Source organism: Microcaecilia unicolor, chromosome 6, assembly GCF_901765095.1.
Source record: "Microcaecilia unicolor chromosome 6, aMicUni1.1, whole genome shotgun sequence".
NCBI lineage: Eukaryota > Metazoa > Chordata > Amphibia > Gymnophiona > Siphonopidae > Microcaecilia > Microcaecilia unicolor.
This window is the reverse complement of record NC_044036.1, coordinates 331,445,781-331,464,565: the sequence shown is the minus strand read 5'-3', so window position 1 is coordinate 331,464,565 and position 18,785 is coordinate 331,445,781. Positions and strand designations below refer to the sequence as shown.

At 42.5% G+C, this 18,785-nt stretch overlaps 1 protein-coding gene across 1 annotated transcript in view; it reads right to left on the bottom strand.

Annotated features, from left to right (window-relative positions):
* Positions 1–18,785, bottom strand: part of CEP112 (centrosomal protein 112) — a 704,958-nt gene that overhangs the window by 613,607 nt on the left and 72,566 nt on the right. Inside the window, exons 8-9 of the mRNA XM_030208453.1 lie at positions 12,414–12,461; positions 12,217–12,291 (exon numbers count right to left, since the gene is read on the bottom strand). Coding sequence (XP_030064313.1) covers positions 12,217–12,291; positions 12,414–12,461 — 123 coding nt within the window. The remainder of the gene's footprint in view (positions 1–12,216; positions 12,292–12,413; positions 12,462–18,785) is intronic.

The window sequence follows — 18,785 nt, the reverse complement described above, 5'->3', positions numbered from 1 at the left end:
CTGAGTTTGATTCCCACTGCAGCTCCTTGTGACTCTGGACAAGTCACTTAACCCTCCATTGCCCCTGGTACAAAATAAGTACCTGTATATACTATATAAACCGCTTTGAATGTAGATGCAAAAACCACAGAAAGGCGGTATATCAAGTCCCATTTCCCTCCCTCTAAGATGGCCAGATTATATCCACCTGGTTCACAAAATCATCCACAGAGACGCTCCAGCCTACATGTCAGACCTGATAGACCTACCACCCAGAGGCGCCAAAAAATCATCCCGCACATTCCTTAATCTTCACTTCCCCAACTGTAAAGGTCTAAAATACAAACTAATGCATGCGTCAACCTTTTCCTACCTGAGCACACAATTCTGGAACGCGCTACCGCGCAACTTAAAAACGCTCTATGAACTAACTAACTTCCACAAACTACTAAAGACCCATCTCTTTAGCAAGGCATACCACAAAGACCAACAAATATGAACTGTCTTACAATTTTTTGTTTGTAAAATACTAAAATGTTTTATCATGATCATGTTTACTTGTTAAACTACTATTACGTTCTATCATTATCATGTTACCCAAAATCCTTCAATAATGCTAAATGTATCTTTTCATATAAGCTTTCACCATTCATGATGTATTGTAAGCCACATTGGGCCTGCAAAGAGGTGGGAAAATGTGGGATACAAATGCAATAAATAAATAAATATATATATAAAATAAAATAAAAGCTAAAAAAAAATCAACTGATTTTATCTTTAATTTTAAAACTGACCTCTTTTGGGCCTACTACACGCAGCAGGGCCTAATTCTCTAGGGATTTTTATCTCACTTCGTGTCTAGGGGAAAAGATTTTGGATAAATAAGGTCAATGGTTTTGCATGACTACTGAAATTAATTTTTCTACCATAGGATGGGTATTAGGGATGTGCACTGGCAAGAAAAAATCAGCTGGTTTTAGTTTTATCACAAAATGTTTTCAATTTTCAACAACTTTATCAGTTACTTTCACACACTCAAGATGCCATTATAGAAGTGGTGTTCATCATTCAGCACTGAGGCACCTAACTTTAGGCCTCAAGCTACAGAATTGCCCCCATGGTTATGTCACAGTCAACGGTACACAAGGTGGGGTTGCCTCATCACTGTCTTGCTGATACTGCGCAACATTCATTCAGTCTCTCTACCAGCATATGCGCATCACTACATGGTTAGCATCTGATCTCTTGCCATGCAATCAATAAAGAAAACAAACAAAGGAAATTGAAACTGGGACAAGGAAGTACTCATGTAGTCCAAATGCAGAAACTATACCTCCTCCCCTGTAACCTCAGAAAGAGGATCAGAGAGACACACATACCCAACCATTAGTTGCTCTTATTCACTTTCTCACGCTAGAGGTAATTTCATGAGCGATAAGAACCTAAGAACATACGTGTTGCCATTCTGAGACAGACCGAAGGTCCATCAATCCCGGCATCCTGCTTTCAACAGTGGCCAATCCAGGTGACAAGTACCTGGCAAGATCCCAAAACATTACAATATATTTTATGCTGTTTATCCTAGAAACCAGCAGTGGATTTTCCTAAGTCTATCTTAATAATGGATTATGGACTTTTCTTTTAGGAAGTTAGCCAAACCTTTTTAAAACCCCGCTAAACCAACTGCTTTTGCCACATTCTCTGACAACAAATTCCAGAATTTAATTACACATTGAATGAAGAAATATTTTCTCCGATTCGTTTTAAATTTACTACTTTGTAGTTTCATTGTGTGCCCCCTAGTCCTAGTATTTTTGGAACGAGTAAAACAAGCGATTCACGTCTACCCGTTCCAGCACTCATTATTTTATAGACCTCTATCATATCTCCCCTCAGCCATCTTTTCTCCAAGCTGAAGAGCCGTAGCCGCTTCAGCCTTTCCTCAAAGGGAAGTCATCCCATCCCCTTTGGTCTACAGCACTGTGTTTTGCATAACCAGGAAGACAGTTATAAAGCTACCTCAGTGTATGTATGCGTAAAAGTAAATGTTTAGAAAACAAATCCCTCCAGATTCTATATATGGTACCCAGATTTGGGCGCGATCCTGAGATGCGCACGCAACTTAACGGCTAACGAAGCATTAATAAGCAATAATTAGACACTAACAACCAATGATTGGCATTACTTGGCACCGATTACAATTTGTGTACACATCTGGCTATGCGCTAATCTATAACATTTGGCGTCCAGATTGCATAGCATGTTACTCAAAAGGGGCTTGACCAAGGGAAGGGGAATGGGTATGTCAGTATGGCTATTCTTATGTTCTTATGAGATTTCATGGAGGCTATTTTATAAAGTTATATAGGCAAACAAGATGCCTTATAAAGCAGGAGCGACATAGTAACATAGTAGATGACGGCAGAAAAAGACCTGGACGATCCATCCAGTCTGCCCAAGAAGATAAATTCATGTGCTACTTTTTTATTTGTACTGTCCTCTTCAGGGCACAGACCGTATAAGTCTGCCCAGCCCTATCCCCGTCTCCCAACCACCAACCCCGCCTCCCACCACCAGCTCTGGTACAGACCGTATAAGTCTGCCGAGCACTATCCCTGCCTCCCACCACCGGCTCTGGCACAGACCGTATAAGTCTGCCCAGCACTATCCCCGCCTCCCAACCACCAGCCCCGCCTCCCAACCACCGGCTCTGGCACAGACCGTACAAGTCTGCCCAGCACTATCCCCGCCTCCCAACCACCAACCCCGCCTCCCACCACCGGCTCTGGCACAGACCGTATAAGTCTGCCCAGCACTATCCCCGCCTCCCAACCACCGGTCCCGCTTCCCACCACCGGCTCTGGCACAGACCGTATAAGTCTGCCCAGCACTATCCCCGCCTCCCAACCACCAGCCCCGCCTCCCAACCACCGGCTCTGGCACAGACCGTACAAGTTTGCCCAGCACTATCCCCGCCTCCCAACCACCGGTCCCGCTTCCCACCACCGGCTCTGGCACAGACCGTATAAGTCTTCCCAGCACTATCCCCGCCTCCCAACCACCAACCCCGCCTCCCACCACCGGCTCTGGCACAGACCGTATAAGTCTGCCCAGCACTATCCCCCGCCTCCCAACCACCGGTCCCGCTTCCCACCACCGGCTCTGGCACAGACCGTATAAGTCTGCCCAGCACTATCCCCGCCTCCCAACCACCAGCCCCGCCTCCCAACCACCGGCTCTGGCACAGACCGTACAAGTTTGCCCAGCACTATCCCCGCCTCCCAACCACCGGTCCCGCTTCCCACCACCGGCTCTGGCACAGACCGTATAAGTCTTCCCAGCACTATCCTATAACGCTTAGTAAACAGAGCCCTTAGTGAAAATGTCCCAGTGCATAAAATGAGCCCTGCAGTACATAATGTACACGAATGTGTTTTAACACAAGGGGACGCGGTAATGCCTTTTAGTAAATCTAGCCATAAGTAACTTGAAGATCTCTCGCTTTTCTCTCATCTTTAAAATAAACATCTTATTTCACACAAGACAAAGACATCAAAAGCCACAATGTCCTTTTAATTATTTCCTGTAATACCGGATAAAATAACAGAAATGACTTACTGGGAATAAACTGGAAAAGGACTTCACAACAAAGGCAAAAAAAAAAAAAAAAAACAGCATGGTCGACTGAAGCCAGAACTGAAAAAGAAGGTGGATCCGTCGCAGGAGACCTACCATTACACTTTCAAAAATAACTCTTTTTCCTTGTTATAAATTGTGGTGAACTCTGTGAAGTGTTCTGAAAACAAGTTCAGTTTTAAAAAGAAATGTGGGCCCACATTCAAAAAATTAGGACAGCTGCTTAAACTCCATACGCTGGTCTAACATTTACCGGGGTGAAGAGTAGAATGGTCAGTCCTTGAGCTCAATACAGACAGAGAGGGCACTACAGTATACAATAGGACAAATCAAAAGAAAAAAGCAACACTGGGCCTTCAGAACTAGGACAACAGGAGTACTTTATTAATCAATGACCCGACACGGGCCGTGTTTCGGCGCCAACAAAGGCGCCTGCTTCAGGGGTCGATGTGCTGATGCAATGACGTGCAGATGACAAAACACGATTGCCTTAACACCTTGCACAAGTCTTGGTCTTCTGTTGAGAGAATAATGCAGGAATCTGAAAATACTTTATGGCCTGCATTAAGTAACCACACCTGGGCATCGACAGGACCATTCAATCTAAAAACTAGTGTCTGAACTTGTCTTATTGTACTGTTGCATCTCTAGTCTTCTGTGATCACCAATAGAGGGATTGGAATGCAGTTTACCACAGCCTGAACCAGAGTCTTCTATGGACTTTGCTTGCTTGCTTACATACAGCTCCACTCCCAGATTCCAGCTTTTACTGCTGCCCTTTTTCCGCACTCCTGTTACTTCCTCCGTCCTCCTCTGGCAGCGAGTTCCAGAGCTTAATTATTCTTTGAGTGAAAAAATATTTCCTTATATTTGTTTTAAAAGTATTTCCATGTAATTTCATTGAGTGTCCCCTGGTCTTTGTGCTTTTTGAAAGAGTGAAAAATTGATTCACTTCTACACCACTCAGGATTTTATAGACCTCAATCATATCTCCCCTCAGACGTCTCTTTTCCAAGCTGAAGAGCCCTAACCTCCTTAGCCTTTCCTCATGTGGGAGCAGTTCCATCTCCTTTATCATTTTGGTCACTCTTCTTTGATCCTTTTCTAATTCCAATATATCTTTTTTGAGATACGGCGAACACAATTGAACACAATAAAAGGTGAGGTCGCACCATGGAGCGATACAGAGGCATTATAACAGTCTCGGTCTTATTTTCCATCCCTTTCCTAATAATTCTTAGCATTCTGTTTGCTTTATTGGTTGCCGCCGCACAGGGCAAAAGATTTCAATGACACCTAGATCTTTTTCTTGTGTGCTGACCTAAGTTGGACCCTAGCATCAGGTAACTACGATTCGGATTATTCTTCCCAATGTGCATCGCTTTGCATTTGTCCACATTAAATTTCATCTGCCATTTCGATGCCCAGTCTTCCAATTTCCTAAGGCCTTTCTGCAATTTTTCACAGTTCAAATGTGTTTTGAGAACTTTGAATAGTTTTGTGTCATCTGCAAACTTACTTACTCACCTCACTCATCATTCCATTTTCCAGTGTGACAAGGCTACATCCCCGATGTGTAGAGTGAAGCAGCAGAACCATGAACTACATATCCCAGAATGCATTTCCAGTCCTAGCAGTGAGATCCCAGGGGATAGGCAAGCTGGCCATATACCGTCTCTGACCACAAGAGGGAGGGTGAATGAAGGAGCCAGTTCCCGGGACCAGCAATCTGTATATCATGCTGCCCACCTGTAATAGGGTGGGGTGGGCTGAGAAGCAGGAGGAGGATTGGATGGAAGAGGGAATTAATCAGCCTGAGCAGGGGAAGAAAGCAGAATGGAATGGGAGCTTGAGAGCTGAGGAAGGCAGCCCCTGAAGGTTTGGAACCTACAAGGTTTTGGGAATTTATTTTGGTTTAAACCCTGCTTAAGTAGAGAAACCTGGGTTTCTTTTGGGAAAACCCTGAGTGGTGTGGGAATTACTACCCTGTTTTGAAACCTGATTATTGTGAGAACCTCTGAAGTTGGAAGGCTTGTTTCTGAAGGAGGGCTGCCTGGTGGGAAGAGGGGTTCAGTTCAGGAGGAGAGGAGCAGTGCAGGCTGAAAATCCTTGGGCAAGACAGGTCCCTAAAGAACTGAAGCAGGCTGAAATACCTGGGGTGAAAGGAAGTCCCAAAAGTATTGAACCTCCTGAAAGTAAAGGCTGTTTGGTGATTAACACTGTCTTGAGGGGAAATCCTGCTTGTGGGACAAGTACTATTTGTTTGCTGCTGACTGGGACCAAAAAAAGCAAGGATTTCCAAAGGACTATTGCATTCCCCTCTGGGAAGGGGGCAAAGTCTTTGTGTAATTGGTTGATGTACTAAGCAAGGCAGAACAGCCCTGCCTGAGAAGCAAGTCTCTACTCTGGAGTGAAGTTTTGTTTATGAATCTGGAAAATAAAGGAATGTTTTTGAAGTATTTCCTGGTGGCAGTTTTGTGAAGTTCTGGCTATTCAGGGGAGGCAGCTTCCTCCCCCATACTGGAGCAGCGGGCCCGTTTACACCAAATCATTTATAAATATGTTATATAGCACCAGTCCCAGACAAGATCCCTGTGGCACTCCACTGTTCACCCTCCTCTATTGAGAAAAATGGCCATTTAACCCTACACTCTGTTTTCTTTTTTTTTCCATATTTTTATTAAAGGTTTTTTCAAAACATATAACATAAAAGTAAACACAAAGTCAAACAATATCAACAATCCAGGGTAAATAACCGTAAATAAAGATCAGAACAACATTATCAGCGTTCCATGACAATACCTTTAGACAAACAGCATGGATACATAAGGTCAATTAGTGCTATGGGGTTCCTCACAAAATAAGTCTAAGTGAGGCCCAAGTCTTTAAGACAGACTGAACTCTACGGTATTTATGGGCCAGTAACCAATTCCTAATCCACAGAAGGACATTGCCTTCTACCCCATGTCTTTTAATTTTCTCAGAAGTCTCTCATGAGGAACTTTGTCAAAAGCTATCTGAAAATCTAGACACACTTACATCAACCAGCTCACCTTTAACCACGTGTTTATTTACACCTTCAAAGTAATAAAGCAAATTGGTGAGGCAATGCTGATTCTGTCCCATTAAACCATGTCTGTCTATGTGTTCCATAATTTTATTCTTTATAATAGTTTCCACTATTTTCCCCGGCACTGAAATCAGACTTACCAGTCTGTAATTTCCCAGATCACCCCTGGAACCCTTTTTTAAAAATCAGAGTTACACTGGCCACCCTCCAATCTTCAGGTACTACGGATGATTTTAACAACAGGTTACAGATCACTAACGACAGATCAGCAATTTCATGTTTGAGTTGAGTTCTTTCAGTACCCTGGAGTGTATGCCACCCGGACCAGGTGATTTATCACTCTTTAACTTGTCAATTTGGCTCAGTACGTCTTCCAGGTTCACCAAAATGTCTTTCAGTTCCTCCACATCATCACCCTTGAAAATCATTTCCAGTACAGGTAGATCTCTTCCATAAAGACCGAAGCAACAAATTCATTCAATCTCTCCACTATGGCCTTGTCCTCCCAAGTGCCCCTTTTACTCCTTCATGATCAAACGGTCCCACGGATTCCCTCGCAGGCTTTCCGCTTCTGATATACCTGAAAAAGGTGTTACTATGAGTTTTTGTCTCCACGGCAAGATTTTCTTCATATTCTCTTTTTTGGCCTTCATTATCAATCTTTTAATCTAGCTTGCTTATGCTGTTTCTTATTTTCTTCATCTGGATCCTTTTTCCATTCTTTGAAGGATGCTCATTTGGCTCTAATAACCTCTTTCACTTCACCTGCCATTTGCTCTTCTTTCCATTTTTGTTAATATGTGGAATATATCTAGTCTTGGCTTCCACGGTATTTTTAAACAACGTCTGTAGGGGCAAAACAAGCACTATGTACAGACCTGCACGTACTTATATGGCCAAATATATGGTTTCATAAACATATCGCACGATCCAGCATTAACAACTTGAATACAACATGCAGATTCAGAGGTTTCATCTCTAAGACAATGCGGAGACATTCAGTCTGATAAAGGCAAAATGTTTGCAACAACTACTCTTGTTTACTGTACTTGGCACAGAATGCCGCGGACAAGGCTCCCAATGTTCCAGGACAACAAGTTTGTTATCAGACTTGATGTCACTGCCAGGACAGACAGTACCAGCAATACAGCTACAGCTTCTGATTTCTCTATAAAAAGAGGCTCTTATCAGAGACAGCGATGGCTGTGTCAACATCTCACTCTGAAGAGCAGATCTGCGTTGGACCGCCTGACATCTGAGGGACTTGCTGACATCTGAAGGACTTCATCAGGTTATATGTGCCATGTATCAGTGCTGTGGGTTAGAGTGATGCTTTGCATGTCACGGATTTATGTGCGTTTACTCTCAGCTATTTTTGCAATGAAATTGTCTTTGTCTTCATTTTTGCTTTTCTTGTACCATGTTTGCTGCAATTGTAAATAAAATAATTGTGGAGTTAGATTCTTCTATTCTTTTGGCGCAATGGGCCTGGATCTAAGGATAAGGGGAATACATATTACATCTAACACTTACCTTACTAATATTAGTCTTGAGACCCATTGATACCCCAATAACACCCCAAAAAGGGTGTATCTATAATGAGCCTACACGTCCATGCCCGATTTAAACCCTTTAGTGTCCAATGTTCCCATCAATCTGTTCCCATATGGCTTATTACGGGAACATTAGACACTAAAGGGTTAAAGTCCTAACCTTTGAGGCTGACCCTTTCAGCTTCTTTTTAATAATATTCCTTATTTTGTCATAGTCACCCTTTTGAAAATTAAATGCTGCTACAGTAGATTTCTTTAGTGACTTCACTCTAGATATCAACTCAAATTTGATAATGTAACCACATGTTAAATGTTTCCCAGTGGATCCAATACAGTTACCTCTCACACAAAGCCCTGTATTCCACTAAGGACTAGATCTAAAGTAGCTGTCCCTCTTGTCAGTTCTTGGACCAGTTGCTCCAAGAAGCAGTCATCTATTACATCTAAGAATTTTGGGGTAACTGAAATCACCCCTTATAATTACTGTTTCCCAATTTACAGCTTTCCTAATTTCTGTAAACATTTGTTCATCTGTCTGTTTGTTCTGTCCTGGCAGACGGTTCTACAGCCCGACCAGTATCTCTTTCCCTTCACACATTTCTATCCACAAGAATTCCACGCTGCTGTTTCATTTAAAATATTAATTTTGTTTGACTCAATTCACTCTTTAACATATTGCACAACCCTCCCTCCAATTTGATCCACTGTATCATTGCGATACAATTTGTACTCTGATAACAGAGAGGAACAGAAACAGATCATCTCGTAATTATATGAATCTTCATTATCCCAGTTGCATTGGTCTTAAATACAAAACCACCTACGCGTCTAATTTCTCCTACTTAGGAACGCAGATGTGGAATGCATTACCGAACTGTGTGAAAACGCAGCATGACCATCAAGACTTTAGGCGCTCTTTAAAGACCAGTTTTGTAAGGCCTACCCTACTGTTGCTACTCAATACTCTACATTATAGTGCCTCAAAGGACCATTTATTCCTTATTATTTTGTACCTTATTTTACACATGTACAACTCCCTTACCTGACCCTATTTCTTACTGACTTGTAAGCCACATTGAGCCTGCTTGTGTGTGGGAAAACGTGGGATACAAATGCTGCAAATAAATAAATAACATAGCGAGGCATTTTCAATATGACGTCTAAGTCCAGCTTTGGACATTTTGCACAAGATGTCCTCAATCAGAATAGGAAAGAAGGTCATCTTAAAAAAAAAAAAGAAAAAACATCCATCTTTTTTTTTCCGAAAATACCATTTTGAACAAAGTTTTGTGCTTTGTATATTGGGTTTTTTTGGACCATTTTCAAAAAAACACCATCAAAATGAAAAAGAGAAAATCAAGCCACTGGGATTTAGGAGGGGCCAGCATTTTTACTAGACTGGTCCTCTAGACATCCCAGGAGAGCAATGAGGCACTCTAGGGGGCATTGCAGAAGACTTCAAATAAATGCTCTCAGGTACACATCCTACCATTGGTCCCTTATCTTGTCTGCTGAGCCCCCCAAAACCCACCGTCCCCAACTGTACACTACTACCCTTATGGATGAAGAGGGCACCAATATTTATTTATTTGTTTGTTTGTTACATTTCTATCCCACATTTTCCCACCTATGTGGGTATAGTGGGTTTCTGGTGAGTTTTAGAGGGCTCAATGTTTCCACCAGTGTAACAAGTAGGAGGAGGTATGGACCATGGTCTATCTACCTGCAGTGCACTACACCCACCACTAGCCTACTCCAGGGACCTGCATGCTACTCTAATGGACCAGAGTATAACATATGAGGCTGGCAAAGAGGCTGGAATGTAACACTTTTAATCACTTTTTTGGGGGGGGTGGGAGGGGATCAGTGACCACTGGGGGAGTGAGGGGTGGTCATCCCTGATTCCCTCCAGTACTCATCTGGTCATTTAGGGCACTTTTTTTGTGCCATATTCATTACAAAAATAGATCTAGTTCAAAACGTCTTAGTTTTAGTCCAGTTTTGTTCCATTTTGTCTGAAAAACGTCCAAATGCTGCTTTATGCCTCTTTTAAAACATTTTTCCTTTCAAAAATGAGCCCCAAAGTGTCCCATTACGTCCAATAACTTACTAGTTTGATACATTAATGCCTAAAGCTTTTTTTTCTAACAAACTTTCTTAACAGACAGAAATCCTAATAGTAAAAGAGAATAAAAATGAGAATTATTCTGGATAATTAGATAAGTTATTACTTGAGTATGAAAAGAAGAGCAATACCCATATAGAATTTTAAATATTATACTCTACACCAGTGTTTCCCAAGTCTAGTCCTGGAATACCCCCTGCCAGTCAGGTTTTCAGGATATCCACAATGAATATGCATGAACTTGATTTGCAAAAACACTGCCTCCATTATATGCAAATCTGTTTCATGCATATCCTTTGTACATATTCTGAAAACCTTACCGGCAAGGGGTACTGTAGGACCGGACTTGGGAACCACTGATCTAAACTTACTACCAAGATAATGAGGAAAAGGTACGTGTAGGAACACAGGGAAAAAAAAGTAAATCAATACAAGGGTGAAACAAAAAGTTATTGAAAAACCATAGGTCAAACTGTGCATGCTGTTTATGCCAATATATTTATTTAGCAAAATTGGCCACTGTTTGAAACAGGATGCTGGGCTCGACGGACCTTTGGTCTTTCCTAGTATGGCAATAAATTATAATTATGAAAACCAAAAAGTATTTTGAGGATTTAAATTTTGAGACACACCTTTGGATTCCCGCAAGCCGATTGGCTACATTCAAGCATAGGCGTCTGGCCGGCTATAACAGAGCGGCCATTTTTGTTGAGTTTGTCTTGTTGTGTAATGCTTGACTGGTGCGGAGGTACTGGTGAGGGGTTAGATCTTGAAGAATTTCACTAATGAGGGCTGGTGGTAATATACTTTTTTCCTTACCAGGTCAACACACGGACCACGGAACCCTGAGGCAGATTTTCGAAACGGCGGCCATCGTAGGTTGTGGCCGTGGTGTGAAGCAGACCCACACAAGCAAGTCAGTTATGAAAGTTAAGTAACTTCACCAATGAAATTTATGTTGATAGACAAGCTATAGAAAAGAGGTTTTTTGGCCAATGATGATGAAGTCCAGTCCCCGAAGCCACGTTTAGGCTGGGGGCTTCTTGAGGCCTTTTTCCTCAGGAAGCAGGCGCTGCTGTTGTTTGCTCTCTCTTTAATTTCTGTATTTTGAACACTTATGTAAAGCACACATTGGCATCTGTATACTGCATCTAAATTTAAAGCGTCCATGCAAGAAAAAAAAAAAAATTAAAAATGCCCAGCGAAAGCACATATTTAGTGTCTGTTTCCTGCATCTCAATATAAACATCCAAGCTAAAAAAAAAAAAATGTAAAATGCTTATATTTAGGCCGCAGAAAACAAACATCTATGTGTTCTTCACATTCCAGTTTCACCAGGCACATGAGTACAGAAGCCAAGCTTACCAAGGAACTCTTCTGCGCATGCGCCAGCACAATCCTCCCACCGAACTCCCTAAAGCTTGATGCTATGAGCGCGCCTATATTTGTATCTCACTATGAACTAACCAACTTCCGCAAAATACTGAAGACCCATCTCTTTAACAAGGCATAACACAAAGACCAACAAATATGAACTCCAATACAAATATCCAGAACTGCCTTACAAAATTTGCTTGTTAAACTACTATTATGTTCTATCATTACCATGTTACCCAAGATCCTTCTATAATGCTAAATGTATATCTTCTTATATGCTTCCACTATCCATGATGTATTGTAAGCCACATTGAGCCTGCAAAGAGGTGGGAAAATGTGGGATACAAATGCAATAAATAAATAAATTAGCACTGGGTATTAGGGTGTTGTTCTGCACTGTTCTAGTGGTATTTTTACGGCGCTATTCGGAACAGCGCCAGAGTTTTGAGCATCGGGGGCTAAATTCTTTGCCTTACCTCCTTTTCATGCATGCGAAACAGTGCCTGGTCATCACGGAAGGAGATCTTTCCCAGGCTTGATTTGGGGGAAATCTGTTGAATAGAAAAGATCAGGTTTAATGATCAAAGCACAAACTTCACAAGGAATCACTTTCAAATCTGAAGGTAATGCTTTAGTCATCAAAGACCCATCTGGGGGAATTTTTAACACCTACCGGAGACAGAGAAATAGGTTTCTCTCGCAAATACCTTGGGTTTTCTATCTGAAAACAAAAGAGCACAATAAAACCTTATTGATCATTGTGACACAACTTTTTCTCCATCATGTCCAATAAATATCAAATAGCATTGAGATTTATTTATTTGTTACATTTATACCCCGCTCTTTCCCGCTCGATAGCAGGTTCAGTGCAGCTTACATATTTTTGTAAAATGTTTGTTAAAGTTTCCTTGAATTAAAAACAAACCCCCGTTTTCTAAACTGATAGATCTTCACAAAGGTATTTTCACAATAAGGTGTTTAAAAATAGTTTTGAACTTTCTGAATATATTTTAAAGTTCATCAGATATCACATTAGCACTGAGAAGCCATATAGTAAAATTTGATGGCTTAAATTCCAGGACAAGGACAGTGCTGTAGACCCTTAAAAGGAGTAAATTAATATTAAAAAGTTACAGTCTCTATAATTGGTTTGGCTTATGCCTGACTTTCCAGAGAAAGTGAAGTTGCTTATCTGTAACGGAGGTTCTCTGTAGTCCGCAGCATAAATCAATCAACTGATGGAACACAGACAGAACAGCTTTATCAGAGCTAAGAAAATGCCATGCATTTATGTGCATCCTGTTTCTGCAGTGATCACCCTTATTGTGTGCTTCCTTGCCTTTTTCTGCCGTACTTCGCGTCTTTTTAAAGACAGCAAGTGATTTAGATTTTCAAGCTCATACTCTTTGCTATTTATACAGAGACCCCTGAGGCAGACACTCAGCTGAAACATGGTGCTGAGTCGGGAATCACAATAAAGCTTTTCCAACTATATATCTGTCTTCCTGTTGTTTTTGGAAGAGCCTTGCTGGTCACACTACTCATTTTTACGTACGAGTTTAAGCCCTGCACCGGTACCTTTGTTGGTAGGAAGTCAACATCCACTTCACGGAAATACCCGCATACCCCTAGATTCCATATATGGCACTCAAAATTGCACGTTGATTGCACCCAAATTCCATGTGCAAATTGCTCAACGAGCCAATCAGCACAGATAATTGGGCGCCAACAATCGCCAACACCAGTGGCGTAGGTACGTGGGGCCACGGGGGCCTGGGTCCCTGTAGATTTGGCCCTGGACCCCCCTGCCGATGACCCTCTTAACCCCCCCTCCCGCCGCCAACCCGCCGATGCCTACCTTTGCTGGCGGGGGACCCCAACCCCTGCCAGCTGAGGTCGTCTTTTTCCTTCGTTCTGTTTCTGAGTCTGACATCCTGCAGGAGCATTTTCTGAAGTCCACCGCACTGACCTCTAGGGTGTCCAGTTGGTGTCCTGGCATGTCAGGGGTGCGAGCGTACTATGAATCCTGGCCCCTCCCACAACCAAATGGCTCGGATTAGGACGTTTCTGAGCTGGGCGTTTTTAGTTTCCATTATCACTAAAAAAAAACAAACGCCCAGTCTCTCTCATATTTATTCGCCTGCACTAGCCTGCCGGTGTAGTGACAAATCATGCTCACACTGTCCTATATGGTATCTAAAAATTTTGAGAGCACTGGTCTAGTATTTCTCATGTGTCTTTTCCAACTCTTAGTAGATCATCTCAATTTAAGAATAATTTGTTGTTTCTTTTTCTCTTATGTTATAAACTAGCCATTAAGCCAGTTAAAACATGCAAGCTTTTTGTTTTTAAAAATGTAATGGAAGAGCGAAAGGAAGGAATGAAAGTTGAGGGGTTTTTTTGTTGTTGTAAATGTAATAATTCTCACCTCCATCCATCCATGCCCAGCAACCCTCCTCTCTCCCCTGCCCTCCCCTCCCCCGATCCATGTCCAGCAAACCTGCTCTCTCCCCTGCCCTCCCCCCATGTCCAGCAGCCCTCCTCTCTTCCCTGGCCTCCCCCCCATCCACCAACCCTCCTCTCTCCCCTGCCCTCCCCCCCATGTCCAGCAACCCTCCTCTTTCCCTTGGCCTCCCCCTGTCCACCACCCCTGCTCTCTCCCCATGTCCAGCAACCCTCCTCTCTCCCCTGCCCTCCCCCCATGTCCAGCAACCCTCCTCTTTCCTTTGGCCTCCCCTCGTCCACCAACCCTGCTCTCTTCCCTGCCCCCCTCCGTGCCAGGCCCCCTGCACTGACATAACAGCGCCTCTCACCTTTCACTTCTGCTTCCTGCAGCGCTTTCACACGGAGGTGAGAGGCGCTGTCATGTCAGTGCAGTGGGCCCGGCGCAGAGGGGGGCGGGAGCGGCGGCAACGTCGGGGAGGGGGGGTGGAGGTTGGTGCTTCGGTGACCTCAGGGAAGGTGGTGGAGGGGGTAGCGCCGGCAACCTCGTGGGGGTGGAGGGATGGGAGCGGCGGCGTAGTTAAGGGGCCCGGCACGGAGGGGGCGGGAGCAGTGACGTCGGGGAGAGGGGGGGGTGGAGGTTGGGACGCCGGGCTCTCAAAGGCGGTTCCCACGGTGGACTGCGGCCATCCAGTTCTCAGAGAGGGAGGGCGGCTGCTGCTCTTTCTGCTGTCTCCCTCCCCTTAGCAACGCACATAGCTTCCGTCGGTGGAAGGGGCGGGACAGCGACGCCGGCAATGGATCACTGTGACCTGCTGCGCATGCGCGGAACGTTGATGACAGCTGCTCTCCACTGCGCATTTGCGGGTGAGTCAGTCCAAGCTCATTTATATAGTACAATCAGTGCTAGATAGCTTTTTTTGCTATCAAGCTACTTTTAATTTGGAATAATCAACCCAGGGATCTCAAAGCACATGACCTTACCACCACCAGACATCTAAAAACTTGATGTCAATAGACACCAAACACAGAAGTTATTAACAGGACAGCCATACAAACACACAAATGATCATCTCATCATGCCTCTTTCCCTTCTGAAAACAGGCAAAAAAAATGTAGCAGTTTATCCTGGAAATAAAGGGCCAACACAACCGCAGATCATTTTCCTGTTGCTTTAGGAAAAAAACATTAATTAAGAGCATTGGTTTCATTCAAAAGCGTATTTAGCTCACGTTCAATGTGAGATGCAGTTTTTTAAAAGAGAGGAAATGAAGCTTTGCTATTTTATGAGGCCCTTAGTCATGCGTTTGTTGATTCTCTAACAGCAGCCAGATGTGCTTTGAAGCTCAGTGTTCCCACTTTGTAATCCACAACAAGTAACATCCACTTCTTCTGGTCTGTAAACATTTAAAACGTCTTAACATTTTTTTTCTTTCATGCTGGTCTTCTACAAAACATCTTGTTCTCTTAATAAAGCCACAATAAAGAAACGATCCCACAATAAAGCCTGACACCCCCTCCCCTTTACCCAAAACAAAAGAAAACATGCACATTTCAGCAAAACATGCAAACATAACAATACCAAATTAAAGAAAAGCCAAGAAGAAACAATCAGAATACAGATGTAAGAAGTTGTGAAAGTACCAGGTGTGGAATGATAAATACGGCTCTTACAGATAAAGCAAGTACACTTCATGATAAGAAAAAAATGCATCTCAACCTGAATGAGAGCTGAAACCGAACTAGTCAACCTGCCTTGCTCACTGTCAACTTTACACATTCAACTGAAAAGGTTCATTTGTGGCTCATGATTCACACAGGTGTTAAACGTTCTTGGTTTCACTGGAGTCATGGGTGCCAAGTACCCCCCAAGATTGAGAAAGCTCCTTCATTGTCCCCCCTGAGAAGAGTAATTTCTGTTGTGCATAGCACCCCCAATTATTTTGAAAAGTTGGCTGCAGCAACAAGTCTAGTCACCAGAGTTCAGTGCCTCTGAATCCAGCACATTTCTAGGACGAGAGGTTTCGAGAGGTCTCTCACCTTGGTGTCCACTTCAACAGTTTGGCTGAGTAGCAGGTACCGGGACAAAATGTTTGCAAATGATTTTTCATATCGATGTTGCAGGAAAGTTATGATAAAAATGAATTCTAACTAGGGTCCTATGGCATTGTCAGTGCACACCTTGGTAATAAAAGAAACATTCAGGAATATACATTGCACGATGCGATACCCGAAAGCGAGCCTTCTCCGGAGTAGCTCCCACACTCTGGAATGCACTGCCTGAAAAGCTCCGCTTAACACAAGACTATCTCTACTTCAGGAAGCAGGTGAAAGCTTGGCTCTTCAATCAGGCCTTTAATGGAAGAACTAACTAACTTGTTAGTCTCACTTGCACACACAAGGAGTGAGACGGGCTGCACATACTGCAGCAGGACATGTTTGTCCACTCCTACCCTAGCTGAGATGATATTTAACCATCTCTCATCTCATGTGCAACTTTCTTTAAATTAGTCACCTTATTTTCTAACTCCTCTTACTCTCTTACCTATCAGTTAACCATCTCTCTGACCTCATGTGCAACTTTCTTTAAATTAGTCACCGTACTTTCCAACTCCTCTTACTTTCTATACATTCCATCTTTGCTTATACCCTACACTGTCAATTAAAATATTCTATTTCATATTGTGTTGACATTGTAAATAGTATACCATGCCATACTTTGTATTGTTATTTGAATGTTTTTACTGCTGTAATTGCCTATTGTTCATGTTTGATCTATTCTTAGAGTGAATTCCTTCAAAAAGGTGGTAAATAATCCTAATAAATAAATATCAATGTATATTGTTTTTTTATAGGAATAATGAATTGAAATTCAAGTCCAAAAGCTTACAGTATGCACGAGTAGCATACAGCTTATGTTCTGTGGTATTGAACCTGCTAGTGATTTCGCTCTCCATGTTCAATGTATCATTTAGAAATAGTACATAATTTTAAAAAATGGTTCAAAATTTTGTAGGAGGCTCTGTAAGTAGCCTTGTTCATCCGAAAGGAGAAATATTTGTTAACACTGTATCTAAGATAAGATGATCTGTCCAAAAAAAGCTTGTTTCAATTTGTCTTTCATGGACTTTGCTGTTTGTACTGGCTGATCTGAAAGGGAACGATTTTGGTGCCTTTGATTCCCCGATTTAACAGTAACGCGGCTGCCAGAATCCTCCTTTTCTTACTCTGATGAAGTTGGCTCTAATTAAAACAGCATGTTTGTCACAGAAGTCATGGAAACTATTATTTTGCCATTTTTCACCATTTCCAGCATTTTCCATAACTTCCCACGATTTTCCTCACGTCTGTTTTCTATAGCATGCACAGTACTGGGAGCAGTCAGATGTCTGTTAACCTGAAAGTTATTTCTTACATTCTGGAAGTTCTCCTAAAGACAAATAACCTCCAATTATTTTTATTAACTAACTGTGTTTGTTTTTCAAAATGTATTCATTTACAAGATGCTTTGAACAGAAATGTAAAATAAACAGTGCAATTTACTTCTCAATGGGTATTAATAATCGCATATGGTTTCAATTAATCTGGAAACAGAAATTGATGCCATTTAAAAAAAAAAAAAAGTGGCCAAGCCCACCTATTCTCTGCTTTGCCTTACCCGCTGCCGAACTACAGACCATCCTCCACCTTTAGCTTTCCCAGGGCAAAGGCTATTCTTTGCTGTTCCCATTCCCTCTAGCATTCCTAAATTCTGTTTTGGCCACTAGCGTTAATCCATTCTCAATCTGTCCCAAAAGGTATACTTCAAATAATGCATTTGTCGTGGCAACCTCCTCCTCAAGACTGCTAATGTACAGAAACTGAAAAGGGGAATCGGGTTCCTAGCAAGAACGTAAAGTTAAAATGAAATTTATGTTAAAGGAGAGAGAAATGATTAGTTCCAGGATGTAAAGAGCCATCAATGAGCACCGTATAAATGGATACAACAGGGCAATTTTCAGAAGTATGTGTGTAACTAAAGCTGTGTTTTAGTTGCTGAAATAGGTTTTTTTTTTAAAAATTACCCATCCACACTGCATATAAACAGACACCTGCATAGGCTGCAACTAACTTTATTTAAACTGATTCCCCAATTACGCATTATTGTGATTGCTAATCACAATCCAATTAACTCTGCAGAGGAAGATTATTATATCCAGAGCAGTATTAACCCTTTGGTGGGCCCTAGGCAAATAAATACATTGGACCTTTCACTGTAATACAAATACATTTTAGGGGTCACACGTGGTAAGAAGTGCTGCTCGCCGTCTCTGCCTGCTTACTGGGAGGAAAATGGAGAGGAAGGAGGAAGGACAGACTTCTGCAAACAGCAGCACGGTCTGGTCCTCTCCCATCTTCTTTCAGTCAGCAGCTACCTTACCTGAACTGGCACATCTGGGCCCCTTCTCAATGTCTAGACCCTAGTACTACGCTTGCTTATGGCTTAATCCTGCCCTGATTATGCCCATCTCTATCCAAAAGCCCTTATTCTACAGCAGATGTTCCCAATCCAGTCCTGAGAACACACCTAGCCAGTCAGGTCTTCAGGATACCACAATGAATG